The following is a 17753-nucleotide window of genomic DNA, read 5'->3' as shown; positions in this document are numbered from 1 at the left end:
TGTCTATCTCAAATGTACGCAAAAATAAGTAAACAAATATTTGAAGGAAAAAAAACCGATGTGGTTAAAAAATCGTCCACGACCATTTAAAATTATCTTTTGCAAAGTAAATAAAAATTTCTTTTGCCACTTCTCCTGCCCTCCGAAACAGACAAATAAATTAGAGTAATCACTTAATTCCTATATGAACATGTACATAAACACTTGTATATATTTTCTACAGTGATATTTTAAAAAGACAAGAGGACAAGAGGGAATTTTCAATACATGGTGAAATTTTAAAGTCGACCCCATGAATCATTTACGCAAATACACACAGTGAGAATTGATCGTATCGCGATGTTATTGAATCACTGCTCTCAGAAAAATCACTGCTTTTGGCACATTTAAGCGTGAATCACTCGCTCAAGAAATCACTGATATTACATCTGAACGGAGTTGCTGTGTGTCTTTATCATCAATCCGGTTGTAAATCATGTAATTACCGTTGAAAAATCAACATGACAATGTTAACTTAATTAATCTCGTCGCATTTTTTTGGTATAGTTAAATGAAAAATTACGTGATCTGATGGAAAAACTTTGAAGGTATAAAAATAATTACACTCGTCTCACATTCCTGGAAAGCTTACGAGTGACAATGTAACAAGGTGTATATTGTTTTCCATTATTATTTTCACACAGCTTTTAATTTATCATTATTGTGCATTCTTTACTCTACCAAAAACTCAATCACTATAAATTTCAATCAATCAAATCATGATTACTTCATCAATATGTTATACTATTGTAATTGTTTTACATCTAATATTTATCTGCTGTATTCAGAATCACTCTAACCACATCGATGTGCGTTTGACTTTGCACTTCATTGGTAAACATATTAAATTTCCCGATGCTAAACATTCTAATGATTCTTTTATTGCTCCTAAATTGCTCGTGGTGCAAAAATCATCGGCCGCGTTAATTCAATCAGATGAAACACGAGGAGAGGAAGAGAAATAAAAGTATGATAAACAAGAGAGACCTAGGAATGTTGGTACAAGGAAAAATCAATGATGATCTTCACGTGAACAGAGCACAATTGCACAATGTTATCACACCTCCATCGTGTGGATAGATACATTCGTCAAAATTACACCCTTGCTAATAAAAGCGAGACACATCTCTTAGTGTGGTGATGCCATAAAAAACAATTATTCTATTGTTATGAAATATTGAGCCACACATTCTGTATGCTAAGTTCGCCAAATGGGCATCAAATGAGATGAATTCTGGGCAACGCGTCCTTGGGTCAAATTTCTTCTTTTCACCCATCCCATTTGCCACAACGCTGTGACCATGCGGAACAGGTCCATTTGAAACAATATAAATTTCTCAATAATTCCAACACAAAATTCAGGAACTATACATCATCTTGACAATCTTCTCATCAAATTATCCAGCTAGATAGAGACACTCTCACATGGAAACATGATGCTGAGAAGTGACTATAAAAGGGTTTATCAACGCTCCTCCATTTGCCACCACACGAAAATCTAATGGCCAAATTTTCCGTCACTCCCAAGCGGAGGAACAAACACAAATTACGGCACGAACCACTAATTAATTCTTTTAATTTCCCACCAAAAATTCCCCCAAAGACGGCGAAAAATTCCGCTAAATTGGTTAACCCGATTTTAAAAGAGGATGCTGGAAGTGTTGGAAACAAACAGGGTAATCCAACATTGTCAAGTACTGCATAATTATTCCCTCAAAGCACAAATAAATACCCAAATGGAGAGCAAGAGCTTTTTTGATTCACCCTCTACACTTTGAATATGATTCAGTTCAAATAAGAACATTTCAGTACAAATTGAAGACATCCGACTTTGCTATTAACGGTGGAATAGACGAAATATTCATTTCCGTTTAAATTATTCAACTAACGTAGATGATACACCATGGAGCAATTAAAATGTAGAACAAGGCTTACAGATTCAACATTTTTATTTCCACCACAGCAGAATTTGTGAGATTTTTCCTCTCTGATACCATTTAAAAAGTGACAATAATCACATAAATCATATAAAATGACAAACTTTTCACTTTATCCCATTAAAAAGGCATTGAGAAAACTTTCTGGCAAACCTTATAATACACATACATACGGAAAAGCCCATCAAGTCTGACTTGTGATGCAATAATGTGAACATTGAGAAAGATAATTCAAAGAATTCTATGCCACTTCAGGCATTCTTCGACACCCATTTCCACCTCCATTCGCAACAAGTTCCAATGTCTCTCTTCCATTTCTCTTCGAAATAGAGCCTAGGCATGAAAGAATTTCGAGAAAGATTGATTTTCCATCGACACGATAATTTGGGGCTCGGTTGGGGTGTGCGGACAAGAAATGGGACAAAATATGTCCATATGATGCGAGATAGAAGGAATATAAAGTGCGATTAAGAAATATTTCTGCTCTTCTGCTCCTGACTTCAGGGGCATGTCAAATCCAAACACAGTTCCTTCCGTACAATTCAATCTTGAGCAACGAGGAAATATAGAAAATATTCTTTCAACAAAATTCAATGCATCAAATCCTTTTATTCAACCTTTTGAAATATCCTCCGATCAAATGCCCATAATAAGTGTGAAAAGTACACCAACCCTGAACTGAAGAAGAAGCTAGAGCCGCACCTCTTAGAAGTCAGTTCATCTATTTCCTCAAAAGCTCTGTGGTAAATCCACTTTTATCACATTCCCTCCTTTACATCCTTTGCCCTTTTCATACATTAGCAAATAGCTGGTGAAAAGAGTCCCAATTTGGTGGCACTTATTTTAAATTATTGCTAAAAGTATTTTTGGCCATTTATGCTCCTCATCTTTCGCTCCAAATTATACATTTTCATCTTCTGCTTTTCATTCGATTTCTTTCCCTCTCATCTTATACACATCCCCTTGAAGACGTTACAGAGCCAATGCTTTGGAGAGGAACTTGCAAGGCAGGAAAACGGAAAAGCTCTATCATATACATACATATTTCGATCTATCTCTCGTTGCTTGTACATCGAAGAAGACTGTCGCTTACTTTCGCCAAGTTTATCGCACACAAACACACACACACATACTCAATATAGGCATGGTGAAACCATTTAGTACTCCTCCCAAAGCTGGGAAAAAGTGCCGATGTTGAGAAGGAAGAAATGTTTTCTGGGTGCTGAACTTTGTCGTGTTCTTGCAACATTCCACGGAACGACAGCAGAGAAAATCGATTAACTTCCGCGCCCTCGACGGTAAAAATAATTTCCTCTCTATTGGACAGACTGATATGGCTGATGGAAAAGCAATGTGTGAGAGCAACAGTGAGGGGTGGAATACCATTTCTCATCATCAGGAGAGCGACAAAAAAAATATACCGAGCCCCACAATAGTCAGAGGAGGCGTCGAATTGCCATTGCGTCACGTGTGAGCTTTTATTGACCTTTTTTTTCCTCTCCTCCATGCACATATGTACATAGCTCCTTCACAAGCTTTTCCCCCAAGTCATGCTCTCACACACTGCAGCACATTGGCATTAGTCAAAAGCTCAACAATGTGGACAAAACTTTATTATCACGACATTTCAGTTTATGGGAGGCTTAAAGTGTACACGGTTACGCAATAGTTCTCACAGTAGATGGACACTTTCCTCCTGCCTCCAAAGCCACTACAGTAAGGGTTGGCAAGAGCTCAGCCCTCGAGAGTGGCTGAAAATTGTGTATTTATAGATTTTATTGAGTCAATTCAACTATTTTCATCCACAGGCGCACTATATGTCTCCGACATTGCCAGAAAGATGCTATCAATGACGTAAATACAGTTGGATTAGCACTGCCAGCAAAATTATCGGACATCGGGTGATTTCAAAGAATGACGACAGCATTTGCCGCAATGATGCATCCGACGTAATTACTTTAACGTCTGATATCATATCTGCACCTCATTATCCATTCCCATAAGCCTTTCTATGCTCACAACAGTCCCCCTTTTCTCGGTCATACCTTATCGAACTCTGTGTGTCTGAGCTATTGTGATTATGAACAACCAGACAGAGATAAGGACATCTGATTACAACTGCTAGCGTTCAATTATATGTAGATTACTCATAGGCTCCAACGTCTCATCATCAGTAAATCGAAGGATATAATAAAGTATCGAAACCTTTTCTCAAATAATTCCATATCTAATTCATATCATTTTTGAGGAAAAGTACACAAAGGGACAAAGGGTAAATCGCCAGGGAAATTCAACAAATATAATTTAAGATTCCACCAATGTCGTTCATTAAGGTGTACAAAGGTGTTTCATAAAAAAGTTAAATAATTACATGGCAAATAATCATGAAATGTTTCTTTTAACCTTCTTGGAAAGTGTTTATGCAAACAGTTGAAAATTTTAACTCGTCTGGCGTTACAAATTGTTTGCATCTTCTGGAAAATTTGCTTCTATTCCTTATGGAATTTTCTTTCTATTTTTTCCCATTATTTGTTTTCATACATTTTTCCCATTCAATTCCACCCTTCTATTTATAGTTCAACTTGCGTATATTATAATAGAGACGCCAGAAGAGAACAAATACAACAAGAGCTTCAATAATAACCACCAAATAAGGGAATATAGAAAAATTTCAAATAGGAAATTGAAAATATTTTAAGGCTTAAAAGAAAACCAATCTGAAATCGGTCAATAGGTTAATTGACGAGGTCATGGTAGCAAAAAAGAGACATATACAGATTTTTACAATGTCTACTGATAACAGACATTTTATTCAACCCCAAAAGCCACTTGATAATTCCAAAGGCAAAGAAATTATCACACTTGCTCCAAGTGCTCTCAGCAAAAGTGCAAATTTTCTCATTCACATTGGTAAATTCACAGCTTCTCAGAGTGGCACAAGCCTCTAGAAAACATTTCCAATGATAAAACCACTTCAATGCAGATATATTCAAACCCAGTGAGATGACTGATTTTTTTTGTCACAGTACAAAAATGAAAAAATAAATTATCCTACGCAACGCAATACAGTTTTCGTCAGAACAACACCCAATCGTGGGATAAAGTATTGAATTTTAGTCGAGAGTGAACTGATGTTAACTGGATAGCTGTGGTGAAAACCAATGTGATTATGTCTCTCATGTGTCTATCCAGTCTTTACCTGTTTTATCTCTCTTCAAGAAAGTAAAGAATATCAACTATCAACATTCAAAAGCAATATATAAACAGTTAATGGGGAAATTCCTAGACACAAAATATAGGAATGTGGGGAAAAATCTCAAGTCAAAACAGTGACGATGGCTTATGAGAAAAAATCACATTTTTTCGCATCAAATCCATACCTATTCAGGCACAAAGTAATAGACCATGAGAAATATGATAGAATCAAACATTTATCGAATATTTCGCCCCTTCTTGCTCTCGCACACACAGCCACACATTTGCGAGTATAATGTACACGCCAGTGTAAAATTGAAATCGACCTTGCTTGCAATTTCATCGTGTGATGTCCTACATTTGGAAAATTGTATCAGTCAATTGCGCCACACATAAAATGCACTCTTCCCTATACAACCCCATCAGAAGAGTAAAAGCACGAGACGAAGATAGCAAAATTGAGGGCAATGAGTTAGGATTTCTATTCAATACATTCTCTTCTCCACGCGCTCTCTTCTCTTGTCTCCAGCCAAAATGTCATGAGGCATTACAAAATTAGCACCACCACTTAAATGAGACAATACATTAATTTCTAATCTATATATAATTCTCGGAAAATTTCAATAATTCAGCTTCCCAGCAATTAGCACCTCCTGACAAATTGCGCAGATATTCATGAGGTTCATTTGCCACACACCATCACTTCAAAAAGTCCCATGGGAAGTGATGGTGTTAAGTGTATGGGGAAATATTGATTCCAAAGGTACCAAAGACACAAGTTTTAAGCACTCAAATTGTGTGTCGCTTTATAGGTAAGAAAATCCATCACAAATATTGCCACTCTTGCCCCATCACTGTGACTTTGATTATACATACATATTCCCTGTACCATTATGTACAATTTTGCTCGTGAGTCTCATTCTCACAAGTGCGGATGCATCAATTTAGAGTATCTTTTATTGTCCTCACATCTCTTAATATCTCTCATCATCTCAAACAAAATGTCTCACTGCTAGACATGTATATAAATAGGGTAATATTGTGAAAATATGGCAAGTAGCGTTAAGGAATTTAAGCTTGCGAAGCATCTTTCTCAGTTGTTGTATAGCAAAAGTTTCACTCATAAAGAATCATTTCAAGTATTCAAACTCAAATCTTCCGCTATGCTCAGTTGTCTTAAGCTCTCATGTACTTTACTTCCAGCCAACTTCTCATTGCCCCCCTCTCTCGGAAGGGTCATTTCAAATTCAAATTTCAACAAATATATGCTTTACAATATTTCAATTCAGCATTGAAAGCTCTTAAGTATTCGAGTTCTACTAACAATTCAATTATTAATTAAATATTTTGAAGGTAACTCAAGTTAAACGTGTGTAACATTTTACTTATTACTTTAATGGATCGATGGAATGTTAGATGGAATTTGAATGGTCTAGAATTCCACTGCAAATTGTCGCAAAAGACACGAACTGTGCTCTTAATTATGCAGAGATAAATCTGAGAAGAACATCACCTCTTTGGAATATTCAAGAGGCCAGACAATTGATCACGTACCCTAGCGTGAGGCAGCACAGAATAGGATGTGTTAGACATAGTAGCGCCCACACGACTAGGAAAAATCGCAGAATTTGTCGCCTAGAAACAGCCACACTGGCGAGAATCTCCAACAATGACACACTGATAAGATGAGCGTCTCGCAGCTCAGACCCAGAGCCAATAAACTTTATTAAAATCTTAGCAATTAAGGTAGCAATTACATATGTAGTGCAGAGAGGAAACTACGGCGGATGAATCAAGTGTTAGCCTTGGGAATTACGTTTTCCACATCTTCGGGGCATTTTACACATTTTCTATTCACTCTTTTTTCTCTCCCCCCAAAGAGCTTTTTCTAAGAAGCATTCATTGTCACATCACTGTGAGAGAACCGAGATAAAACGATTGTCATGCCTCTTATCGTTGTGAAAAAGTAATCTCAAGTATTGAACAAATATTTGCAAAATATTCATGCTGTCATATATATTTCACTGTTGATTTGTGAGACGAGGGATAATTAAAATTCGCTGAAACAATCACCCAAATGAAAATATTTATCATGAAATCCCATCAGAGAAAATTGAAATGCGAACTTGATTATTGATTGATTTCACCCCCCAAAAACACCACAACTCGTCCCACCCAGGCAATCATTGTAGTCGCCGCGGTCAAAGAAATCCCAATTTTACCAATTTGCAATTAATAAAAACGATTGAGAAGACTCATCGTATAAATATATCGTGTTTTCCATGCTTGTGTACAAGCCACAGAATTTATTTTTGGCCCATTTCCCCATCACTCTCCGGCTGCAGTGTGTGTGAGTGTTGAGAATCCTTTTGAGACACGCTCAAAATAAGTCACAAGACACACATTTTAAATATGGGACTTTATAGGTTGAAAATGAATGGGATGAGAATTGCACAGCCTTAAGACACTTGCCAAAATACTTCGTCGCGCTCCCCTCCACACCACCCACCGCCCCTCAAACTGCCACTAGTCGTCTCCTCATTCTGGCACCAATTGATTGTGAAGATGCGCGAATATTTGCCAAAAGTGTGAATGACGTCGGCAAAATGTGGTTCAAGTTGTTGTGAAGCACAACAAGTCTCGAGTTTGATGTCCCACCAAATTACGCATTGCCGACTAAATTAAATCGTTACGATGCCAGAAAAAAAATTCCATTGACTTTAAACTTTTCTACAACAACAATTCCATTTTTCTTAGGCATAGTTTCTGCATTAATTAACCTTTTATGTCAGTCTGAGCCTCCAAAAACCAATCCAAAGTCAAATTATACATAAGTTTCTCCCCATAAAGATGACATTATTGTAAAAATTGTGCTATTTGAGACGCCAAAACCGAGACACACTGTTCAGTGTGGTAAAAATTCGCAGACTCAAACAAAAAACTTCTATAAATATTAAATTAATAAATAAACTGTCCTGAGAACTGTCGATAAGCGAGTGGAAAAGCGGTTTCAGCACAATCCATCACAATAATGTTAATTCATTGGCAAACCACAGGCGAAAATCACAAGATCATCTCGGTCAATTAACATTGCAAAGCTCCCCCATTAAAGCCTCGCGCTTCTTTCTGCCACTTTTTAAGTTGCAACATTTTATCTTAACATTTGCGACACAGTGACGTTGATCGCACTGTGGGTGTTAATTGACTTCCTCTCCAACCTAATTGTCCAAGAGATTATGATATACGTGATTGTATCCGCGGGAGTCTCGTGATCTGCCAATTAGCTGAGAGATAGAGAGCATTGATGACTCCTCCGCGTTGTCTTGTCATCGCCAAGGCACAACAGCAATCATTTGAACAATCCGATCAACTGAGACGCGTGTCTATCGAGAATTCCCGCGATACCTTTCAATAGTGAGGCATCTCTCTCAGTGCAGAGGCGCGGAGAGACGGCCGGAATGAACCAGACTCGAGCGTCTCACCCAGACAGACAGTCAGGTCATATGGTGTTTGCCTCAGACACACTCCTCCTCGAGGGAGTCTCGAGGCGCAGCTCAGCCGATCCGGCTGAATCCAGATCCGCGCAGCGCGCGTTCTTTTTTTCACCACCGATAAGCTACACCGCGCAATTATCTGGCAATAGCAGATACTCTCTCGCCAGGCACACCAATATCAATAAGTCAGCGCCACAAAAAATGCCTCTGCACTTCCTATACAGACACTTATTGAACATCAAATGCCCGGGAAATTCTGCACAACAAACAGCAAACTCATCAACTTCTTTTTGAAATTTGTCTCACATGAAATATTTTGATGACAGACTGAAGTCTCAAGAGGAACACGAGACAATAAATTTTTACCACAGAAACATACTTTACAAATGGACCTCATGAAAAATTGCCCAATCTGCAAATCGATTGGCAGAGAAGGTCTTCAGAAATGTATTGCATGAGTTTTTTTGGACAAGTATTCTAGTTTCTTGAACAATTGTAGCTGAAACAACTACATTTTATTTATTGTCTGTTGTAGGGAAACACTTGAGAAGAAGTAAACAATTACTCCGCTACTAAGATATGCATTGAATGCACCCAAATCACTGACATTTCACAACATTGTTCCAGAGCCAATGAATGTGCAATTCTTATAAGCTGATTAAGAGAAATTTGACAAATATGAAAAGACTGGAAAAATCATAGGAATACGCATAAATTCAGCATTTTCTTCCCACCCATTGATATTTGTCTACACTTGTGGCAATTACAATTGGTAATTTTAGCCTTCGGGCAGCAGTATTGAACCTCAAAGCTGCAATTGAGGATCGCTTTTCTTTTCCCACACCAAACTTCAATGGCATATTTGTACACAGACTGCAAATTTTGCCCAAAACATCGTTTAAATTCACAACATGTTTTGCTGATTTTGCAATAAACCACCTTCTTGATATTTTTCAGGTATAAATCATGAGAATTTCTGACTTTCTTTAAGGTATTTTAGGTGAAAATACAGCAAGTGAATTTGACTAGAAAAGTTTCACAAACTTGCGATGAACTTTGGGTCAATTTCCATTAACTCAGACAGATTGTAGAGTGTTTAGTGGATTCTCAGAAGGGGATTGATAGCATCAAAATAGTGTTTTTGAAACATTTCTCAAACCATGTTCGTGAGTCAGGAAGGAGATAAAGCGGCCACAACTCGGCTAAACAGGAAATTTGCGGGGATTCCTCGGCCCGATTTCAGGTGTTCGAGGGGTAGAATTTGTCCCTCCTCGTTACAGTTGAGGAGGGTTGACCCGCAGCCCTTAATCCTAACCCTCGGCGAGTGTTTGTTGGACTATTTTTGTTGCTATAACAACATCAATTATTCACTGTGAGCCAGACTGACTCCTTTTCACGGACACGCCGAGTCCGTCCCTGCGCGGGTGCATCCTTGAGCCCGCGTGACTCAATCCCGGACTGGGCGGCAGTCGGAAGACAGGCGGGTGGAGACGATCAACGTGTCCACAGAGGCGAAATCGGCGGAAGAGCACCTGTTTTGGGTGTGATCTCTCGGGCGAGGCCTCTGAGGAGCCCCCAGAGACGCCAGGGCGCGCCATGGGATGCCGCGGAACACACCCAAAGGGCAGGTACTCAGCACACGGTGCAATTATCAGCATTGTCCGGCAATAATAATTCAATTAAACACAAATTTGACACTTAATTAATTGAACGACGACCTACATTGCACGCACACCGACGTAACTTCTGCCTTGCGTGTGATGAACGATGGGCGTGTGCCGACAAGAGTTATGTAAATACCCCAAATACTGACGCCGTGTCCGTCTTATCAATGACGAAAATTCGTCCGCCGCACTCTTATCTACCTATTTGCACCGTCTTATGCGCTCTTTAACCATACCAAATCACAGAAAATTGATAAAATTTGCAAGAGACTCACCTCTGAGCTGGCCTTCGACGCCATTACCACAATTCAATTGACACACGACTGTCAATCGTGTCACGATTGCGTCTTGGATAGTGGTGAATATTTCACATACCAAAATCACCACTGCGCAGCGCGCGCTCATTCGATGAGTAGTGGAAGCAAACAGGGGAAAATTGAACCCCGCGCAGTCTTGCAGTATCTAAGATTTTCAGCGCGTGCTGAAATATTCTAATGCTTAATTGAAGGTAAACAAGTTGATTGCATATTTTATTCCATTTTTATAATTGGAGGGTGTGAATAGCGATATTTTTTTCCAGATAGAGACGTTTATAGAGACTTGGGAAATAATTTCTCAACAGTTTGTATGTGAAAAGTGATAAGATGAGTGCGTTTGAAGTGATTCTGTGGACAAGTATCGTTCTGCTGTACCTTTGGAAAGGTCTAAAGCAGTACTTGCAGTACTTTTGGCTGTCCAAAAGAGTCTCTTATATCGCCGGATCGCCGATGGTTGGTGCACTTAAGGATGTTCTGTTGAACCGAACTAGCTTTCCACAAATGTTTGTGGATCTCTACAATGAACCGAAGACGAGGAATGACGCAGTGAGCGGATTCTACTTCTTCCAAAAGCCATGTCTTCTCATTCGCGATCCAGAGCTCATCAAGCGTATTCTCGTGAAGGATTTCTCTCAATTCTCAGACAGAAGGATGCGTTCGGATCCCAAATCTGATCCCATTGGAACATATAACCTTCTGGCTGCTAAAGGAGACACTTGGAAGAGTATCAGGAGCAATTTGACCCCAATTTTTACCATGCATAAGATGAAAAACTTCTTCAAACTTATCTCCGACGTTTGTGAGGATCTGAGAGACAAACTGGCCAAAGATATCCCTTCCAAAGGTTCTGCAGAACTTAACATTAAGGAAGTGGCCGCTCTTTATACCATAGAAACGATTGCTTCGAGTGCTTTTGGATTCAAAATCAATTCATTCAATAATCCAGATTGTGATTTCCATAGAAATGTTCACGAAATTATCAATCCATCGAATTTAAAACAAAAACTCAAACTTGCAGCTTGTTTCTTCTTCCCGGAGTTTGCCAGTGTGCTTCAGTTAAAATTCGTAGCTAAAGAAGCACAAGAATTTCTGAAAGCAAGCGTTCTGGGTGTTATGGAAGAGAGGGAAAAGAGTGGTCTTAAGAGAAATGATTTAATTGACGCTATGATAGTCATGAAGAACACTCAAAAGGACATTTTTCACACAAACGCTATACTCGCTCAAGCAGGACTTTTCTTAGTCGCTGGCTATGAGACCTCGTCCTCAGTGCTGTCCTTCGCTCTGTACGAACTGGCCAGGCATCAGGACAAGCAGGAGACACTAAGAAAAGAACTCATGGACTTCGCCGGCAGTGAAAAAGAAATTCCATTTGAAAATTTGAACAACTTAAAGTATCTTGACATGGTTTTTCAAGGTGAAAATCAGTTCTTAGATTTAGAAAGCATGAATTCCATTCAAGATGGAACTAAAATTTTTTTTTGGTTTCAGAAATTCTCCGATTGTATCCGAGTCTTCCTTTCCTGGAGCGCATTTGTCAACCTTCGGCTGGCGCAAAAACTTATTCTTTGGCGCCTGTACATGAGTTTTCGGTACCTAAAGGGATGCCGGTCTACATTCCAGTGATTTCCGTCCAGAGAGATCCTAAATTCTTCCCGGATCCACTTTCCTTCCGTCCCGAGCGATTTGCCGCCACCGCCGATCCTCCGATTGATCCACGCCTCTTGCTAGGCTTCGGACAAGGCCCCAGACATTGCTTAGGATCACGCTTGGGGGCGCTGCAAGTGAAGATGGCGCTGATAACGATCTTGCTTAAGTATCGATTATCTGTTTGCGAGAAAACTCCCCAAAAAGTTTTGTTTACTAGGAAAACAGTGCTTACGCAGTCAGAAAAACCTCTCATTGTCAATTTTACGGAGATTTGATTATGTCAATAAAGCGAAAAAGGTATTAAAAAAAAACTTCGACTTACAAGAGCTGTGAATTTTTTAAAATCAACTTTTAGATTTACTTGCGAATTGAGACGTGTGGAAAAGTAGTAAAATGAGAATCTGGCGAGAGAGATTTGAATCGCAAAAAAAATATTTCTCACTGAATAAATGCAAGATAAGCCTATAAACGGAAACGAAGCAAAGGTCGGTGAATAAGTTAGTGAACAGTACAAGATCAACCACTTCACTGCAACTCCGCTTGCTCTCGATGCACGGTTAAAATCGCTGCTTTTCAGCGCAATCTTCAACATTTGTGCATCAATTGCTCTCAATCCCTGCTCGAGATCGCACCTAAAAATTTTCAGGTGAGTTTTTCTTCACGAGGAAATAAATTCAGTGCGAGATTCGGAAACGGAGAGTCAAGTTCAGGTTTTATTTTTGAAACATTTCCCAGTCGGAGTGTGACTTGAATACGCTATTGTGCTGATGTCGCAGAGTGAATAAGTGAGGAATTGTAATCAGTGATTGTCCGGACGATTTTCACACAAAAAACGAGAGGATTTAACTGGTAGCGTTTGAAGCATCAAAGTGTGGAATTTTTTCAATAGAATGCTTTCATGCACACACAAAGTTGCCATGTATTTGACAGATTAACACTAGAATATTTCTTCGGTGAAAGCAAGAAGGGGAAAATTGAAAATAATCCCGCGCAGTCTTGCAGCATCTGAGATTTTTAGCGCGTGCTGAAATATTCTAATGCCTAATTGAAGGTAAGCAAGTTGATTGCATATAATTATTCCACTTTTATTACTGGAGGGTGCAAATAGCGTTATTCATTCCAGATAGAGAGGTTTATATTGAGACTAACAAGATGATTTCTCAGCAGTTTGTATCTGAAAAGTGATAAGATGAGTGCGTTTGAAGTGATTCTGTGGACAAGTATTGTTCTGCTGTACCTTTGGAAAGGACTAAAGCAGTACTTGCAGTACTTTTGGCTGTCCAAAAGAGTCTCTTACATCGCCGGACCGCCGATGATTGGCGCACTTAAGGATGTTCTGCTGAACAGAACTAGCTTTCCACAAATGTTTGTGGATCTCTACAATGAACCGAAGACGAGGAATGACGCAGTGAGCGGATTCTACTTCTTCCACAAGCCTTGTCTTCTTATTCGCGATCCGGAGCTTATCAAGCGCATTCTCGTGAAGGATTTCTCTCAATTCCCGGACAGAAGGATGGCTTCGGATCCCAAATCTGATCCCATTGGAGCATATAACCTTCTGGCTGCTAAAGGAGACACTTGGAAGAGTATCAGGAGCAATTTGACCCCAATTTTTACCGTTCACAAGGTGAAAAACTTCATCAAACTGATCTCCGATGTTTGTGAGGATCTAAAAGATAAACTGGCCAAAGATATCCCTTCCAAAGGTTCTGCAGAACTTAACATTAAGGAAGTGGCCGGTCTTTATACCATTGAAACGATTGCTTCGTGTTCTTTTGGAGTGAAAACCAATTCATTCAATAACCCAGATTGTGATTTCCGTAGAAATGTTCACGAAATTATCAGTCCATCGAAGTTAAAGCAAAAATTCCAATTCGCCGGTTGTTTCTTCTTCCCAGAGTTTGCCAGCATGCTTCAGCTAAAATTCATAAGTAAAGAAGGACGACAATTTCTGAAAGCAAGCGTCCTGGGTGTTATGGAAGAGAGGGAAAAGAGTGGCCTTAAGAGAAATGATTTAATTGACGCTATGATAGTCATGAAGAACACGCAGAAGGATATTTTTCACACAGACGCTTTACTCGCTCAAGCAGCAGTTTTCTTAGTCGCTGGCTATGACACCTCGGCATCAGTGCTGTCCTTCGCTCTTTATGAACTGGCCAGGCATCAGGACAAGCAGGAGAAATTGAGGAAAGAACTCATGGACTTCGCCGGGAGTGAAAAAGAAATTCCATATGAAAATTTGAACAACTTAAAGTATCTTGACATGGTTTTTCAAGGTAAAAATCATTTCTTAGATTCAGAGAGCATAAATTCCATTCGAAATTGAACTAAAGATTATATTGCTTTCAGAAATTCTCCGGCTGTATCCGAGTCTTTCTTTCCTGGAGCGCATTTGTCAACCTTCAGCTGGCGCAAAAACTTATTCTTTGGCGCCTGTACATGATTTCGCGGTGCCTAAAGGGATGCCGGTCTACATTCCAGTGATTTCCGTCCAGAGAGATCCTAAATTCTTCCCGGATCCACTTTCCTTCCGTCCCGAGCGATTCGCCGCCAACGCTGACCCTCCGATTGACCAACGCCTCTTGCTAGGCTTCGGACAAGGCCCCAGAAATTGCTTAGGATTACGCTTGGGGGCGCTGCAAGTGAAGATGGCACTGATAACGATTTTGCTTAAGTATCGATTGTCTTTTTGCAAGAAAACTCCCGAAGAAGTTGTGTTTACTAAGAAAGCAGTGCTTACGCTCTCAGAAAAACCTCTCATTGTCACTTTCACTGAGATTTGATTATGTCAATAAAGCGTAAAGGGTATTAAAAAAAAAACTTCGACTTACAAGAGCTGTGAAATTTTTAAAATCAATTTTTAGACTTACTTGCGAATTGTGACGTGTGGAAAAGTAGTAAAATGAGAATCTGGCGAGAGAGATTTGAATCGCAAAAAAAATATTTCTCACTGAATAAATGCAAGATAAGCCTATAAACGGAAACGAAGCAAAGGTCGGTGAATAAGTTAGTGAACAGTACAAGATCAACCACTTCACTGCAACTCACTTGCTCTCGATGCACGGTTAAAATCGCTGCTTTTCAGCGCAATCTTCACCATTTGTGCATCAATTGCTCTCAATCCCTGCTCGAGATCGCACCTAAAAATTGTCAGGTGAGTTTGTCTTCACGAGGAAATAAATTCAGTGCGAGATTCGGAAACGGAGAGTCAAGTTCAGGTTTTATTTTTGAAACATTTCCCAGTCGGAGTGTGACTTGAATACGCTATTGTGCTGATGTCGCAGAGTGAATAAGTGAGGAATTGTAATCAGTGATTGTCCGGACGATTTTCACACAAAAAACGAGAGGATTTAACTGGTAGCGTTTCAAGCATCAAAGTGTGGAATTTTTTCAATAGAATTCTTTCATGCACACACAAAGTTTCCATGTATTTCACAGATTAACACTAGAATATTTCTTCTAAATAGGCACAAGTTTTTTTTTCAGTTGCACATAACGTGATTTTATATTTTCTGTTTTCATCATTAGCATTATATTAACAGAAAAAATTTGCCTAAAAATTACGTCCTCCGTAAAAACATTAATTAAAAACAGTAAACTCTTTTGTCGTGATTTTCAAGCAAAAGACAAACATGACATTTTTTCCACTTCTTGTCCATTACAAAGTTGAGATCTAATCGTCAGATCGGAAACAAATATTCAGAAAGTCAATAATTCTGCTTAAAGACTATCGCGAGGAAGAAAAAAGCGGTGTGTAATGAGTTGAATTTCAATTAATTCTACATTGTGCTGTTGTATGAATCTCAACATAAACAAAGCTTGAGAAGAAAGAGGAATAAAAGCTCAAAAGGTAGTTATATAAAAGACTTGCTGCTCCGTCGGACGAGTCAGTGTATCTCAAGACAATCTAACGTACGAGTCTCGTGAAGAAACTTGCAGAGAAAAGTGCTTCACAGTCTTGCCAAGTGAAATTTTATTGCTGGATTTGTTCTTTTTTCCACCCAAATACGAAATATTGAGCATTTTTATTTGACCTTCTCGGGCTCAAGAAGTTCAAATATTCAGTGAAACGAAAGGTAAATAAGAGTGATGAGGCAAAAATGTGCTCAAATAATAATGAAACTCAGAAAGAGACCGCACTTAACGTCTATTTGTTGAGTTTCCTCCACTTCTGCAAGCGCCCCTCTTTCATTGCATAACTCTCCACCAAGAGTTGATCAGCAACTTTCATTCCAATACCGAAGTTACTCAACAAAGTGATCCAGTTCGCTAAAAGAAGTTTTCTCCCTCCACATTTCAGTGCACTTCTGCGGAATTTTTTTTGTGCAAAAACCAGTGTGTCTTCGGCCAGAAGAGAAAAAGAACCAACAATGAAGTTCAGCATCATTGCCGTCACCTTTGCTTTTACCTGTTTCGTAAGCCTTTCTCAGGCCACCCAAGTCAGACAATGTCAAGGTCAGTATAATGCATTCATGGACGAGAGCATTTTTGTCGGACAAATTGCTCACGAATAATGAGTGGAATTCAAATGAAGCCTCCATGCATTCTCGCCGTAATGATCAGTGAGCAACAGGGTGCTTCCGCAGCTCGAGATACTGAGCAGGAAGCGAGATTAAGTGAAAGTGAAGTATTGGCGGATGCGCTCGTCTTGGCTGAGGCCGAAAGAGCTCAAAATGTGCTGAAGCGGCAAACCTGGAGAATTTCAGTGTCATCCAAACGACCGGCTTGTTTGTCTTTATACATTTTTTATTTGTTGGTTCACTGAAGAAAGACTCGCTCAAGTTTCAAGGCAAACAAGACCCAAAATCATAATCTACGGACATCAGACAGTGCGTATCCGCAGTTCATTATCTCTTTTTGCCCTCTCTTCCAGGTGGAGCTAAGAAATTGGAGTCCTCTGAGGTGTCGATTTCCAACTGTGACAAGCCACCGTGCAAACTTCGCCGGAAAACCGACGTGACAATCGAGCAGAAATTGACCCCAGAGAAGGACATTGACAGCCTCACGACTGCCGTCCATGCAGAGATCCTCAATCTGCCGCTGCCATTCATTGGCGTCGACGGAACCTCGGCCTGCGAGAATATCTTCGAAGAGGATGGCACCACAAAGTCCGGCTGCCCACTGAAGGCAGGCAAGAACTACGTGTACAAGAACTCCTTCAAGGTGTACGACTTCTACCCCAAGACAAGTCTCGTTGTCCATTGGGCGCTCCAGAACTCGAACAAGGACGTCACGTGCTTCGAGGTGCCGGCGAAGATCATCTAATTAAATATAAGAGACATTTTTGAGATATACAAATGGAAAATTATAAAAATAAAAGTAGTTTTGAGCTCTGAATTGTGATTTTTGAGATTTCAATGAAATTTTTAATTAGAATTTCCCATGGCGAATAAGAACTCTTTGTCAAATCAGAATTAACAACAGTAATTAAGGTTAAAGTCTATGATTGAATCACTCTAT

General features: G+C 39.4%; 4 protein-coding genes across 13 annotated transcripts in view; 3 read left to right on the top strand and 1 right to left on the bottom strand.

Annotated features, from left to right (window-relative positions):
• LOC132257542 (sodium/potassium-transporting ATPase subunit alpha) overlaps positions 1–10657 on the bottom strand; it is a 39645-nt gene extending 28988 nt beyond the window's left edge. For 4 of the 5 annotated variants that reach the window (XM_059754500.1, XM_059754497.1, XM_059754499.1 and 1 more), the window contains exon 1: positions 10605–10657. In XM_059754500.1, coding sequence (XP_059610483.1) covers positions 10605–10628 — 24 coding nt within the window. In that variant the 5' untranslated portion in view covers positions 10629–10657. The remainder of the gene's footprint in view (positions 1–10604) is intronic. The other variant, XM_059754504.1, reaches the window with a different exon arrangement.
• A 297-nt stretch (positions 10658–10954) lies between these two features.
• Positions 10955–12617, top strand: LOC132257670 (probable cytochrome P450 6g2). Its single transcript, XM_059754670.1, has 2 exons — positions 10955–12060; positions 12135–12617. The coding sequence occupies exons 1-2, from the start codon at positions 10974–10976 to the stop codon at positions 12566–12568; spliced, it is 1521 nt and encodes a 506-aa protein (XP_059610653.1). The 5' UTR covers positions 10955–10973; the 3' UTR covers positions 12569–12617.
• Positions 12618–12740: 123 nt separating this feature from the next.
• LOC132257671 (ecdysteroid-regulated 16 kDa protein-like) lies at positions 12741–17630 on the top strand. Of its 4 annotated transcripts, none has more exons than XM_059754675.1 (3): positions 12741–12939; positions 16594–16748; positions 17167–17630. In XM_059754675.1, the coding sequence occupies exons 2-3, from the start codon at positions 16664–16666 to the stop codon at positions 17556–17558; spliced, it is 477 nt and encodes a 158-aa protein (XP_059610658.1). In that variant the 5' UTR covers positions 12741–12939; positions 16594–16663; the 3' UTR covers positions 17559–17630. The 4 variants fall into 4 exon arrangements, with proteins under 4 accessions (XP_059610658.1, XP_059610656.1, XP_059610657.1 ...); XM_059754673.1 differs by lacking the exon at positions 12741–12939 and adding an exon at positions 15325–15447; XM_059754674.1 differs by lacking the exon at positions 12741–12939 and adding an exon at positions 15497–15650.
• LOC132257669 (cytochrome P450 6g1-like) lies at positions 12974–15166 on the top strand. Of its 3 annotated transcripts, XM_059754669.1 has the most exons (4): positions 12974–13142; positions 13224–13344; positions 13417–14569; positions 14643–15166. In XM_059754669.1, the coding sequence occupies exons 3-4, from the start codon at positions 13483–13485 to the stop codon at positions 15074–15076; spliced, it is 1521 nt and encodes a 506-aa protein (XP_059610652.1). In that variant the 5' UTR covers positions 12974–13142; positions 13224–13344; positions 13417–13482; the 3' UTR covers positions 15077–15166. The 3 variants fall into 3 exon arrangements, with proteins under 3 accessions (XP_059610652.1, XP_059610650.1, XP_059610651.1); XM_059754667.1 differs by having other exon boundaries at positions 12974–13344; XM_059754668.1 differs by having other exon boundaries at positions 12974–14569.
• Positions 17631–17753: the final 123 nt, after the last annotated feature.

Source organism: Phlebotomus argentipes, unplaced genomic scaffold, assembly GCF_947086385.1.
Source record: "Phlebotomus argentipes unplaced genomic scaffold, Phlebotomus argentipes genome assembly scaffold_4, whole genome shotgun sequence".
NCBI lineage: Eukaryota > Metazoa > Arthropoda > Insecta > Diptera > Psychodidae > Phlebotomus > Phlebotomus argentipes.
This window is presented reverse-complemented; position numbering and strand designations above follow the sequence as displayed.

What these genes read in the sequence shown, in the direction of transcription:
- LOC132257671 (XM_059754675.1), top strand. Translation starts at nt 16,664, where the DNA reads ATGAAGTTCAGCATCATTGCCGTCACCTTTGCTTTTACCTGTTTCGTA. An exon ending in CCAAGTCAGACAATGTCAAG is followed by an intron (nt 16,749 to 17,166) that starts GTCAGTATAATG and finishes CCTCTCTTCCAG; the next exon opens with GTGGAGCTAAGAAATTGGAG.
- LOC132257669 (XM_059754669.1), top strand. Translation starts at nt 13,483, where the DNA reads ATGAGTGCGTTTGAAGTGATTCTGTGGACAAGTATTGTTCTGCTGTAC. An exon ending in TCTTGACATGGTTTTTCAAG is followed by an intron (nt 14,570 to 14,642) that starts GTAAAAATCATT and finishes TATTGCTTTCAG; the next exon opens with AAATTCTCCGGCTGTATCCG.
- LOC132257670 (XM_059754670.1), top strand. Translation starts at nt 10,974, where the DNA reads ATGAGTGCGTTTGAAGTGATTCTGTGGACAAGTATCGTTCTGCTGTAC. An exon ending in TCTTGACATGGTTTTTCAAG is followed by an intron (nt 12,061 to 12,134) that starts GTGAAAATCAGT and finishes TTTTGGTTTCAG; the next exon opens with AAATTCTCCGATTGTATCCG.